Here is a 13,366-nt window from a genome sequence, read left to right as displayed (position 1 = left end):
GCTGGCAAGTCATCAAGTCCCATCGACCACTGCTGCCGGTGAACACGGCGGACAGTCGCAAACCAAAGCCCCAACGCGCCGCAGAAGCGTGGGTCATTGGTTGAAAGGAGGATGAGAGTGACGTGACCCGTGACATCAGAATCATCAGCATCATCAGAATAACGCTGTTTGAATGATTGGAAGAATTCTTAAGATTTATAAGCCTGTACATACAAAGCAGTGGTTTACAATCGAGATGAAAGGTATTCTTGGCATAACAGATCCTGATGTTCGTAAATGTGGTGGGCCTTCTGAAAGTATTTAATATTTCGTCGCCATTTTGGTGAGTCCACATCCGGCCACCACCCGACTCCATCTCATTCAATATCTTCCGGAAGAAGTGCTCGCAATTAGGCGTCCACCATCCAACATTAAGACCTGATTTGAAGAATGCTGCGGGCTGAGGCCACCATGATAATCTGGCTGTGGATGTTTGCTGACCGCCCACTCGGACGTGACGACTATGTTCCAGGTGGTCTAATAACATACTGAATGGATGATAGTCATGGAAATAATCTGGATACACCCACTTATTTCGACCAAGTACACACCACAAATGAGGTCCTCTTCCTGCGGGGTGAGGCGATGGTAATAGTACGCGTGGTCGGCGAACTTTGGATCCACAATCTCCGCGTCAGCCCGCAAGATGTCGACTGAGTTCCAACGTATTCTGTGTAGAGGATCATCGAGAACATGACGTGCGATACGGCTGATGATGCCACCGGAATATAGCGCAAGCACACCTCGTGGAGAGTGAAGGAATCGGTCTCGGTGGGCCACATAGGACAAGAAATCGAGTCGAGATGGCCGATAACCCTCTTGACGAACCCCAAGACCAACCCATCTCATGTATCTAGGAGCATATGAGATTCTGGAATTCGCCAGTATGATATGGAATGGGCAACCGAGATGAACAAGTTCCGACAATAGATCTTCCCAGTCTTGAAATCTCAGTCGAATGAGGTGCAAAACAGTGGTCGCACTGAAAAGCAGAATCTTTTCGCCATGGTCGCTGTTCCTTCCACGGGGGGTTATCACGAAAACGCGGCTCTTTCGTGGACCGGAGCGTCTTGTTGTCGGAAATAAACAACGTTAATCCCCCGATCTTTCCAGAGGTGCGTCTCTTCTTCCGCCTGGGCCAAATCAAGCAACACTGCTGGGATTTCGGCTAGGGGTTTTGCATTTGCAATCTCCTGGAATAGAACTCGAGTCGAATTTGACACTAGGTACGATGAACGGAGGTCTCCGAGCACATTTAAACAGTTCTCGGATGAGATAACCTCAGGTCCTGGAGCGTCGAAGGATTGATTTTCTATATGACCAAAGCGCTCTGCTAAGACGACACCGCAATCATCCCAATTTGTCAGAGACTCCAGTTGCGTTGTCTCAAAGTCCATTCTTTCAGACTCGTAGAAAGCGACGACATTGGCGGAGGCTCCACCTCCATCGTTCAGCAACAACGACATGTTATCCGGAAGATTTACGGGAAGATTTGGGAAGGCAGGTCGACCACTGGCATCCGAGTCGTCGGCAACATCACTGACACTGGCTATCCCAACCGTGTTCGACTCGAAGTCGCTCACTTGAGACTCGATGTCGTCAGGCTCCAGCTTGTCGTCAGGCTCCAGCTTGTCGTCAGGCTCCAGCTGAACATCATCCCCGACACCATTCGCTACAGACTCGCTGTCGAAAGTCACCGGATGGGATTCAAGTTGAGAGTTTGGAATTTCCAGCTGGCCCGAATTAGACTCGAGTCATCGGACTGATCATCAGAACTTTGACCCGATTCGAGAGTTTTTGCTTGGCCCGGAGCAGAGTTCTGACTGGTTCTCGTCCTCGCCGGATCATCTGCGATTGTCGTCAAAGCCGTGCTCTCTTCCCAAGTCCTGATTCCAGGACAGAGGTCCCATTGATTCGAGCCCACATCATAGACACGTTGATAGGGCTCATAATCTTTCCACACACTGACAGCAAATGAATGTGTTATCGGTCTGCGTATCAAAAAGCCGTCATAAGCATTCCACATGAAAACCTGTGTGTTCTTCGAACTCGGACCCAGTCCTTGCATCTTCGTGACACGCTCTTGTCGTTTTTTAAGCTGTGCCTTCTCCTCCGCGGAATTGATCGCCGTGTTGTGTCTGGTGCGCCGCAGGAAAAAATCTTGATAACTCTCGCCGAATCTTTGGCCGCTATTCGGATCAACCGGCGGCATTTCCCGGCGCGGCGGCTTCTTTGGCAGTTCCTCAGCTTGAGCGCACGTTGCATAGAAATCAGCATTGCGGAATACTCCAAATCGGCGCCTAGCGTTGTCGATGAATGTCCATTCCATGATTGCATCTTGGCCACTAAGATTGCGAACTTTCTGTATGTGCTCTGATTGGACAGAAAGGTGGTAACATCGCATGGAGGGAAGAGCATTGAACAACGGGGATCGGTGCTGTTCAAGAAGAAATACAAGGGTACACGAATGTCATTCTTCAATATCATGGAGAATAGCCAATCCAGAGACCGAGCTTTCTCGATTGCTGCTGGGCTTGAAAAGTCTAAGATACCTCCAATGGGTCCCGGGCAATCTGGAAAACGACTTCTTCTAGTTCGTCCCACAGTGCCGCATCCACTTGACTCTCCTTGATATAGCGTTCGCGCCATCCTGGCATTTTAATGTCATCGAGAACTAGAGTCAATAATGTGATAGCCCCAAGCAGCGGGCGAAAAGCATGGAGAGATTGCAAGACAGCTTTGTGTAGATCTTGTGGGGATTCAAGGTCAAAGTGTTGTGTATACCCGAATGTTGATGGTAGAGAGTGCCACGGACGAACGTTAGATTTGAGTTCCGTCGGAGCCTTTGGCGCTTTCATAACATTTTGATCTAACCAAGTCAAGGTCGTTCGCAAAAAAACCCTCGAGTCGGAGCCATTGATCACGCAAGTCACCTTTCATACCCCCTAACTCGAACGTGCTGCGCACCACGAAAATGCGGGACAACAAGCTCCTCTTGCGGGGTTGCACCGATCTGAAAGTCCAGCGGCTTCAATAGAGTATTGTGCAAGATGTGGAAACGAGGCATAAATAACAAGTGAGGTAGGTCCATATTAAGCCAGGCCGTTTTGGCCATCTCGCCGTTAAGCGTTTTGTTCGAGGAAGTGGGAGGGGCTTGCCGCTGACTGGGGATGGAGTAAATGACAGCCCGATCGCCGTTGAACACGAAAAAAATTGCGGGCTTATTTCGCACAAGACCAGTATAATGTTTGGGGAGGTCTTGATAACAGAGGTTAACGTCGAGTACCGGTTTGGTGGGAGCTAAGTTACCTTTGGTCGCTCCTCCTCATCAAGCGCTGAGAGGTAGCAGCCGCACAAATGAATTTCCGGACGTCGACATTTCGCATGACGCCATGAATGGTTGTTACCCGACGTCTTAGCGTCTGAGCTAGTCTTGAGATCTGAGAAACGGCCCGACCCGGCGTCTTAGCGTCTAAGCCAGCAACAAGAGAGGAAGGAAGAGAGTATCCAGCAACAAGGAAGAGAGTGTTCAATGTCGTCGTCGCCGCCGCTCGCACAACTTGAGCACGGTGAGAATGTGCTTGCAGCCAACTGTCAGACATGAGAAACGAACAGTGTTCAGCGTGTACCTTCGCAACACGATCCAGACTGAGAAAATGGCAGAATCGTGACCTTGGTGCGATGAAGTCTGATGAGGTGTGACGATAGGTGACGATGTGACGACTCGGAAGCGGTCCCTTCCGATTGTTAGTTCGTTCCTTGACACTGCGAGCTGTTGGCGAGCTGTATCCACCAGCCGTGACGGTTTACACACTTTAAAGCCCTTTCGCGAAACTTTCGGACGTTGCGAGCTGTATCCACCAGCCGTGACGGTTTACACAGTACTTTAAAGCCCTTTCGCGAAACTCTCGGACGTTGCGAGCTGTATCCACCAGCCGTGACGGTTTACACTGTACTTCAGACGCCGCGAGGTGCCCCCTTCCGACCAACTTCTTTGAAACGATGCGAATCTACCAGCCGCAGTCGCATGTCCTGCACAAGATCCACGAAACACCAAGAAACCTTCAACTTGGAGAGCGGCAAGTTCTTGGCTTATGGGAGCAATGCGATCCTCATTTTTGGACAGTTATGAAAATGTGGATTGGACTGGGGATGGGCCTTGTCCGATGAGACGGGCAGTCTCTATGACTGCCATTATCTTCACATAGCGCCCGACGGGAGGTCAAGGAATCAACCCGACCTGAACTTCCCCCAACTTCGCCAGCCAAGGTTGACGCAGAGTAGCCTGTAATTACTTATGGACCAAAAGAAATAATTGTCGTGAAATAAATGGACAGCGCATCAAGTTGATGCCTCCATCTTTTCGCATGCCTCGACTCCCCAACGTTGTGCGACACACATATTTTGACGACGCCGCTGAGGGAGGAATTCAACCACCTACAAGTTCATTATTCTCTGGATGGACAGCGCGTGCTGAGCCAGCAGACAAATCCATCGCCTAAAAAAAAGGCTCGCCTTAATCAAGAGGTCATTGAAACTCAACCTGAACTCGCTGACTGGATGCCATTCCCAGATGCGCAACTGGAGGACGTAAGAGAGCTGGTGGATACTGTGTCGTCGTTGGAGATTCAACTGGAAGAAGAATCGACATTGAAGAGAAAACGTTATGCATCGGTCGGTTGATACTACGACTTTATACAGAAGCTCATTCCCTTAGGACGATCCTATGGCAATGTGGCAACCACTGACGGCTCTCTTTCTGGAGGAAATGCTACGAAGAGACGGTCTCGGAAACCCTAACGCATGCCAAGAATGTGTGAATTGTCAAGCCAATCATATGGAGGAGACGGGGCTCCGTTTTTTTCGCTGCAAGCAATGTGGGGACGGACTCCATTGTGAGACCTGTGTGGAAGCCGCTCATCAGAAATTGCCGCTCCATGAATTGCAGGTATTTATTTCTTCACCGATTTTGTTACTTGTTTACCTAGCTTGTTTAGGAATGGACGGGTCACTTCTGGACGAAGGCCTCCTTGTTTTATGCCGGACCCATCCAGCATGGAGCTCGTGGTTTGGCGGGCTGTTATCAACTTGGTCATGACGGTGCCCCATGCCCATTCCCCAGTAACCGTCGACCGTTGGTGGTCATCGATGTCAATGGCATTTTTACTTTGGACGTGCAGTACTGTGGCTGCGTGAATCCGTTCGGATTCGACCCCGTCAGACAATTGCTTCAAATGCGTGGTATCCGGCCACGACAACAAACCCTGCGACCTGTGCAACCTTCAACGTTTTGGAGACATTTCGCTTCCTGCGCTCCATCGCAAAAATCAATGTCCAAGACTATGTGCGCACGTTGGAGAAGTTGACGGATTCAACCGGACTGGAAAAGGTCCCAGATCGTCGCGTTGCTTTCGGTCGAATGGCTCGACAATACAGCTATCTTAAAATGATGAAGCGTGGAGGTCGCGGGGCATGAAGCCAATGGAATTGTAACTACGCCGCCAGGGGCGTTGGCTGTGCGTTGCTGGGCATGCCCAGATGCTTCTCGTAACTTGCCTTCCGGATGGGACAAGGTTCCGGAGTCGAAGGCGTGAGTAGCTATTTAATCAAACTATTCTTGACCAACAAATGTGCAGATACTTGTATAAGCTCATGTTGGCATTCGATGCCAATTTCCGCCTGAAGAACAAGCTTCGTGCTGGAGAACGCATGGATCCGGCGTTGACCGATGGCTTGGGATACTTCATGCGATCTGGACCATATAAAGAACATATCAAAACGCTCGTTGACGAAAAAGATGTCAGTGCGCTCTAGTCGAATCTATTCCATGTTAATGCGATACTTCAGGTCCAGGCTTGTGCTGCGTTTGCTGCTCTTTTGCAGAAGGAGACCAAATTGACCACTGGCCTGAGAGTTTCTGGCGTAGTTGGTTGTGTCTGTGCACGGCACGGCCTCGTGCGTCGTCGAGGGATGGGAGACCTTCAACGTGGAGAACGGCAAGTTGCTTGATGCCAGGAACAACTTGGATACTAACTCTTTGTGCCAGCTATGGAAACGTGGATTGGACCGTGCTATCAACTCTGTCAGACGAGGAAGTTCTGTGGGTCTTGCTTGCATACGACATCGTATGTCACTGGCAAGTATACTTTCCTGAGCGCGTCGCACGAATGAAGACAACGGGCGTGGATATCGAAGAGATATTCACCGAATTGGACCGTATTCGCCTGCAATACGGACTGCCGGTCTGGCATGCTGAAGCTCATGACCCCAAATGTCGAATTCAGTTTGCGCTTAGGTACTTGTTGGGTGTTGGAAAGACGGATGGGGAAAGCACCGAGCGTTTGTGGAGCCTACTCAATCCCGCAAGTTGGTCGACAAAGGAAATGGGAGAAGGCGCCCGTCATGATGTCCTGGAGGACAAGATCAACCTGATTAATTTTGAGAAAAACAGGAGCATGGGTCAGTTAAGGTTTCTTTGAGAGTTTAAGCTCACTATTTGCAAGGGCGGACACTTGCAAGACGTTTGATTGTCGCTGTAGCAGAGCGTCAAAGGCAGGGCATTGAATTCCAGGAGCTGGACGACAGCGTTCCTAAAAAAAAGACGTGAATGGGCCAAGATGATGGATGCCTGGTATAAGGATAACACCCAGACGAATCCATTTGAAGTCCAGGGTGGGAAGCTCGGTATGCATGACGTTGAATACCTGTTGTAGCATTGATGACCTGTCTCGACAGCCGGTGATGAGTGCGGAGTGGGGACAAAGCAAATGAGCCTCTAACTAACCAAACTAACAAAAACAACCAAAACTCCACTTGAGATAGAGAGAAAGTTGTATAATGTCGAGTAGGGAAAGTCACAAAACCCAAAATATCGTCGACTCCTTGTGCGAGAACAGACCCCTGTGAACAGAGCCTTGGCACAAATGTGTAAGGTTGTAGGGTTGATACGAGTTTCTTGCGAAAAACGTTGATTTGTTGTGCCCCAAAGCGTACTATCGACGAAACTCAGCAATAGAGAAGCGCCAATACGATGCCCGGAGAGTTTATACTCGTTGGATCAGGACTAACTGCCTTAAACCCTCTGAGTTGTCTCGAGTCAGGAACTAACTGCCTTAAACTCTCGACCAGCAACCGAAACCCAATAAACAGCAACCAGAACTCTCTTTTAAACGGCAACCGAAACCCTCAACCAATAATCCTTCGACGCTGATGATACTATTTCGAAAGAGCTAGCAAGATAAATTGACGAGCTAGATCCCCAGATGCACCTAGTAGAGCGGGGCAATCCGTGAACCTGCCAAATACAAAACAGAGGTATAAATACTAAACAGAAATTGATAGAATCAGGGAAAATCTCGAGTAAGAAAAGTCGTCCATGTGCATAATTGTATAGGTATCGTTTCGCCATACGACCCGGAGTCGAAAATCCAGGTCCAGATGACTGGTATCGCGTGTGTTGGAGTCAATGACCTGTGTAAATCTTCCGTGTTCGCGACCATCTAGTTTTGCTTGTGAAGAATCCCTCGATCTTGAGTAGGATAAGTGGATAGCTCTGCTTCCCAGCTTTCGATTGACACCCATAACTCGTATCTTGTGCGTATGGCCTCAGCGGTAGTTGTCCCAACTCTCCTGGCGCATTTCCAATGTTCAGATGATCAGTTCCTCGACAGTGTTTTAGAGTCGCCGTTGATCACAGGTCCAGGCCCCAATCAATTGAGTAGGTTTTTCACCGTTTAACCGTCCCTTGGCACTCCCGATCCTCCAGCATGATCCGAAACCACGTTCCAATGATGTCAGTCGTCGATACCAACAGAGATAGGGGTGGCCCTAGTCTAGGAGTTGTCGATTTCGAGTCTCCACTGAGCGCCAAACCGAATATGCCTTTTAGAATACACTCCCTTTGGGTATTTTGCATAGAATTGGATGGATTCTAGCGAGAAGCGGGCTCTGCGAACTTTTCCTAGTCAAGACTTTGGAATCACTATGAGCGATTTGATAGGATTTGACTGGATTTTGATATGTTCTTGTGCAGGTAACTCCCTAGTTGACCATTCGGGACTCATGTCAACTCTGAGACGTGCGCTGAGCAACAAAATCGACAAAAATAGTCGTTTCCTGGTCTGTCCCAGACTGCGGCTTATCATCTCCCCATTTTTAAATCTCGACTGTCCCCAGTCGTCTTTTGGCAATACTCGAATTCAACAACATCAATGAATTCTCTCCATCTTTCACTTTTTGCCGTCAGCGAAGATCAAGGATCGACACTTCGGACTCAAATTTTTGACATTCTCTGTCGGATCTTTGGTTCTGCCAAGCAAAGGCGTTGCCGTGATCACTGATTTGCCCTCGGACAAAGGAATGCTTCCGTTCAGGCGCCCGGTCGGCCCTTTCCGTCTCGCAAGCTTCCCTTAATTCTACCGCGGGTTTCCAGATTCACCCAATACACTTAAGCTGCTAACCAAATAGAGCGGTTCCGCGACTGCGCGCAAGAGAAAGTTAATTCCCCGGAGCCGGTGCATGTGGTTTAAGCTTCAGAAGCGTCCTTGCTGTCACGTTTTGTTCTTCACTCTTCTTCACAGCCCTACGCTCGCGTATAAAGCTTGTCCGCCCCCCTTTTTTCGTCCCATTCTTTCTTTCTTTCTTCCACCATATCCACCAAAAAGACCTCCCCGTCGAAGAAACAGGCTCGGGCAGCCTCGCCCTCTCTGTCAGACGACTCTCTAACTCCTATCATCCCCTTGACCTCCAACCCCTGCTGGTCTTGCTTCGTTAACAAGGCCGGCCAATCCTTCTTCAACACCCTCCGTCGCGTCACCGCCGAAGACCCGTCTACTCCTGCCCTCAAGCCACACTGGAAAACTCCTCCTCTCGTGTCGCACCTCAACGGAGTACTCCCGTATTTCGTGAGTCTTCTCGTTTTCTTCTCTGCACTTCCCCTTTCTGATCACCCCTTTCCAGCGCTATATCTTCCAATACACCGAATCCCTCTCGAGCCTCCACCGAATATGCATCCCTCGATATCGTGCTCCTCGTCGACTTGACCATCAAATTGCGGGACCTGCTCCCTTCCAAAGAGTTGGACAAGGACTGGGCGTTCCTGACTTGTAAATTTGCGCTCTTCACCGTGCGTATCTCCTTTTATTTCCTCCTTTCGATTATCTGACTCGGTTTTTCAGGACCTTGGTTCATATTACTTGGACATTTCCGGCGAAGCCTTCCCTAGCAATATGCCGGCGACGCTGAAGCTCAAGGAGCTCGAACTGCCCAGCCTCCACGCTCGTTGGCCAAACACCAAGCCGACGACAAGAAGCCAAAACCTCGGCCCAAACCCAAGGCCAAGCAACCCTCCCCGGTTGTCATTCCAGTCGAGTCCGAGGAAGAGAACGGTGAAGATGACGACAATGGTACGTCTTATTCATCTCCCTTTCCCCCAAACCGGATTGTACTGACACTCTTTTTCTTCAGAGTCCGTTGTTGCTGTCAAGAAAGAGAAGGGCAAGGCTCCCGTCCATAAGCGTGTTCGTGAAGATTCTTCTGGAGAAGAGACTGTCTCTCCAGAGAAAGTCTCCAAGTCCACCCGTGACGTTCTCAAGCCTTCCTTCACTTCTTGCTTCCACTAACTCTTCGTTCTTCAGGCAAGCCACCCGCCAAAAAGTCGAAATATGCCAAGGAGAAGGGCACGGTGCTGGAGTTTGACGATGCTGAGGAGCTAAACGATGAGTTGGTGCCAGGCGCTGATGGGTATTTCCGCTATCGTCCGGCAGACGAACGCCCCCCTCGACGCGTCTGACCCCGCACACACCCATAAGCTCAACCAGCTTTTGGTTCGTCTCTTCCAACCGCGCGGCTTCATCTGCGACATCCCTTTCCTTCACCCCCAACAATCGCGTCCGGCTGGTCTTGTCCCCGCATTACCCAAGCGTTGCCTCTCTCTTGACGGCCCTCGTGAAGACCTTCGACTCGCCCGTCTCAACTAACCCCGGCAAATCGACGATCCAGTCGAAGGGTTTCGAGCCCTACTACGTCGAGTCCGCACCCGTCCCAATTGCTTTCCTCAAGAGAGCGTTCCCGGACCAGCCCCCTCTTCCCGCTTGGCCATGCCTGATGTGCATGATGTTCCGCCGAGACTGCACTCCTTTGGGATACGGTGTTCCTTGCGACAACTGCAACCACGACAGCAAAAAGGGTCACCTCTGCGACCACCAACGCTCCTCAGACGAGATGCTCAAAGTCATCGAGCATCTCACGCCTCTCATCGCGTCTTCTAACCGCGAGACTCATCTGGAGTTGATCCACCTCAAGGAGGTCTTCGAGCTGGCAGCGCAGACTCGTGAAGCCCATCGCCTGGCGATGTCCTCGGTCAAACGACACTCGAATCCTTCCAGTGGCACCTGGAGTCGGTTGTCGAGATCCATTCTTCCGAAGGCCTCGAGCGACGCTTCCTTCTCGAGACTGGCGACGAGTCCGCGACCGCGGTCCTCAACCAGCTGCTCCTTGCCAATGCTCGCAAAGGTACTTCCACATCTCTCTCCTCAGCTTCCCATCGCTAACACTCTTTTCCTCTGTAGGATCCAACTATCCCAACGGTCCCAAGGACGAGAAGGACAAGAAGGACGAGGAGACGGAGGAGAACGACGAGTTGCTGGGCGACACGGAGATGCCCATCGCTCCACCCGATTCCAACGAGGCGGGCCCATCCACATCTGGGTGAGATCCCCTTGGTCTGGTTTCCGGTTGCATCTCGATGGTTGGGAGCTCGTCGGCGGGTCGAAAGTCTACGGACTATAAAATTTTTGTATATTTCACAGTGCGCGGCCGGCGTAAAAGTACTTTGCTTGTACTTTACGACCGGCAAAATAATCAGTATTTTCACATTGCCTTCCTTTCTCGTCCGAACTTAAGTAAAATTCATCTGAGAAAAGTCCCCAATGCAAAGTCCTGAGTATTTTGACTCGATCTTGGACTTGGGTTCCCTCCCAATTCATCAACTCGACAATCTTTGTTCGAGATCTGCGGATTTCCCATCAATCCACAACTCCCCACATGTCTTCTTCTCAGCAATCCACCAGTAGCAACTCCGATCGGTCGCCTAGATAACGTCCTTGATGTTGTGTGGTCGAATTTGTAATGGTTTCGTCGAATAAAAGCTTTTCCATCTCTAAGAAAAGTCTGTCTTGACCCTCTACCATGACCGACAACGGTATTCCCAAATCGTCAACGAGCCCATGATCCCTATCCTCTATAGCGGCATCTTCGTGGGACGAAGTCTATCGATCCATCTTCAAAATGTGTGCGAGTCTTGAAGTATGTCACTTTTCCCACTCGAAATCTTGCAATTTCTTGACGGGAAACAGCTCATCGGCCCATGTAACTGTTGCAAAGTCCTCAATCGCGACTGTGTCCACCTCATGGCTGGTCTTCCTTGCATCCCCTGTGGTCTGAATCGCGACGACACCTGCGATTTCTCCACTCTCGAAGGTTTCCATGTCATTTATAGTCTCAATCGTGACTCTCATTTGGCATTTCTTGGTGCGTTTGGTATTTTCCTGACAGGAAAAAGGCATTTCTGACTTTCTCTTGTCAACAAAGATCATAAGAAGACGACCAACGAGCAGGAAGAGATGGCCAAGACCCTCGTCCTACTTCGCAAGTGGGAGGAACTCCGCACCAACGGCCATCTCAAAACGTTCCTCGACGCTATGCGCGTGAAAACCCAAAAACTCCTCGAATGTGGCGCCCAAAGCTTGTTCTCCACACTCGGCCACGACGAACTCCATCAGGCCGAAGCCATTTTCGACGGGAACCCCAGTACCATGCGTCTCTCGAAGCTCGCTCATTACTCCCGCATCCAACTCGAAGACAAGGCCGAGATTCGTCGCGAGCAAATTCGTAAAAAAGGTCGAATCCCTCAAGAACGAGTACAAATACGCTTCAGAGCTACTCGCTCGACTCGAATCTGCTCACTCCAAGGTCATTTCCCTCTGCGAATCGTCCATTCTTGTCGATCTGACCTATTTCCCTCAGGCATCGCTCTTTGGTTATACCCAAGATAACGATTTCATGAACGAATATGGCCACACCATGATCATGAACGTCCCCAATCGACTCTCCCGTGTCCTCTGCATCCTCTCTCACTGATATGCCCGCACTGGAAACGATCCCTGAACATGGAGAACATTCCCCGGTGATCCATTCCGTCCCAATGGGCATTCCTGACGCTCCTGCTTGCTCCACCTGCCCATCCGCACAGGCTCACTCCTTCCACCCTTGCCCTGCTGATCATGTCGTTTGACAATCTCAACGGCGCAAACCCTTAATCCAACTTCTTATCTGTCGTTACCGTCGTTTACAATCATTCCTGTCGTTACAGTAGCGTTTTGAATCACAAAGGGCGTGTTGTTCCTTGATTTCCTCTGTTTCGGCACTTTTCCTACTCGAAGATTTGGTTGATACCGAAGATCTCGTTTCCAGAAACTGCGATCAGGCTGCCTTGGCAGTCCTGCATAAGATCCAGGTCCGGGTATATCCTTCTCCATGCTTGCATTTCATAAGAAAGTGGCAATCTCGACGGTAATAGCATATCTTTGAGGGTGGAAACATGATCCAGATCGCCAAAGTGTTTCGCTCTTTCGAGAGAACCATGCTTTGCGGTCCACAACCATGCTGCGCTCCATGTTCTCCATGTTATGCCAAAACGTGCACCACGTTGAGCCCATCTCCCCATTTTCAAGATCTTGCTGTCCCAGCAATAAGCCATCGCCTATAAAAGATGTCCTGGTTCGATAACCCATTCCAGTTTCTCTCGCATCTCTATCCAAAGACATTCGCTCCCTTCCAATCTCGACCAGTACGAGCACTTCCTCCACAGTCTCCTCCAAGCCTGAGTACTGACGATATGAACCCTCAGACGTCTCCAGTTGAACACAAAATGGCAGACTCGATGTATGCCCCTCGCGAACCCGAGGAAGGAGTTCCAGAAGAACTCGAAGCCGACGTTCACGAGTTCATAACCACCGTTTCCGACTTGCGCATTCGTACCAACGACCAGTACATATAGCTGCATCTATGCAAAAGATGTGGGTACCATCCCAAGGGGGTAATGCAAAAGATGTTGTGACAGATGTATTTCATGAATTTCTCACTGGAATCAAGAGATATGACTAATATAAAAATGCATATAGGAAGATAAATCACCTTTTCTTTGGGCCGAATATTCGTAATATTATATTTGGGACTTATAAGCCCAGGGACCAAAAAATTAATAATCGATTAAGTAAGGTTGATGTAGCAAGATGCAGTCATCAAAAGCTCTGATGGCAATCAAAAA

The 13,366-nt window shown here is 49.8% G+C and overlaps 2 protein-coding genes across 2 annotated transcripts; both read left to right on the top strand.

The window, feature by feature from the left end:
• Positions 1-5,094: 5,094 nt before the first annotated feature.
• On the top strand, positions 5,095-5,853 carry MIND_00872600 (CxC2 domain-containing protein; the record flags this gene model as incomplete). The annotated part of the gene is made up of 4 exons (XM_037365385.1): positions 5,095-5,173; positions 5,220-5,501; positions 5,545-5,629; positions 5,676-5,853. The coding sequence occupies 4 exons, from the start codon at positions 5,095-5,097 to the stop codon at positions 5,851-5,853; spliced, it is 624 nt and encodes a 207-aa protein (XP_037218627.1).
• Positions 5,854-6,206: 353 nt separating this feature from the next.
• Positions 6,207-6,646, top strand: MIND_00872500 (CxC2 domain-containing protein; the record flags this gene model as incomplete). The annotated part of the gene is made up of 2 exons (XM_037365384.1): positions 6,207-6,498; positions 6,543-6,646. The coding sequence occupies 2 exons, from the start codon at positions 6,207-6,209 to the stop codon at positions 6,644-6,646; spliced, it is 396 nt and encodes a 131-aa protein (XP_037218626.1).
• Between the last annotated feature and the right edge of the window lie 6,720 nt (positions 6,647-13,366).

The sequence above is a fragment of the Mycena indigotica genome, assembly GCF_014461135.1.
Source record: "Mycena indigotica strain 171206Taipei chromosome Unknown Mind.scaff0007, whole genome shotgun sequence".
Taxonomy (NCBI): domain Eukaryota; kingdom Fungi; phylum Basidiomycota; class Agaricomycetes; order Agaricales; family Mycenaceae; genus Mycena; species Mycena indigotica.
This window is presented reverse-complemented; position numbering and strand designations above follow the sequence as displayed.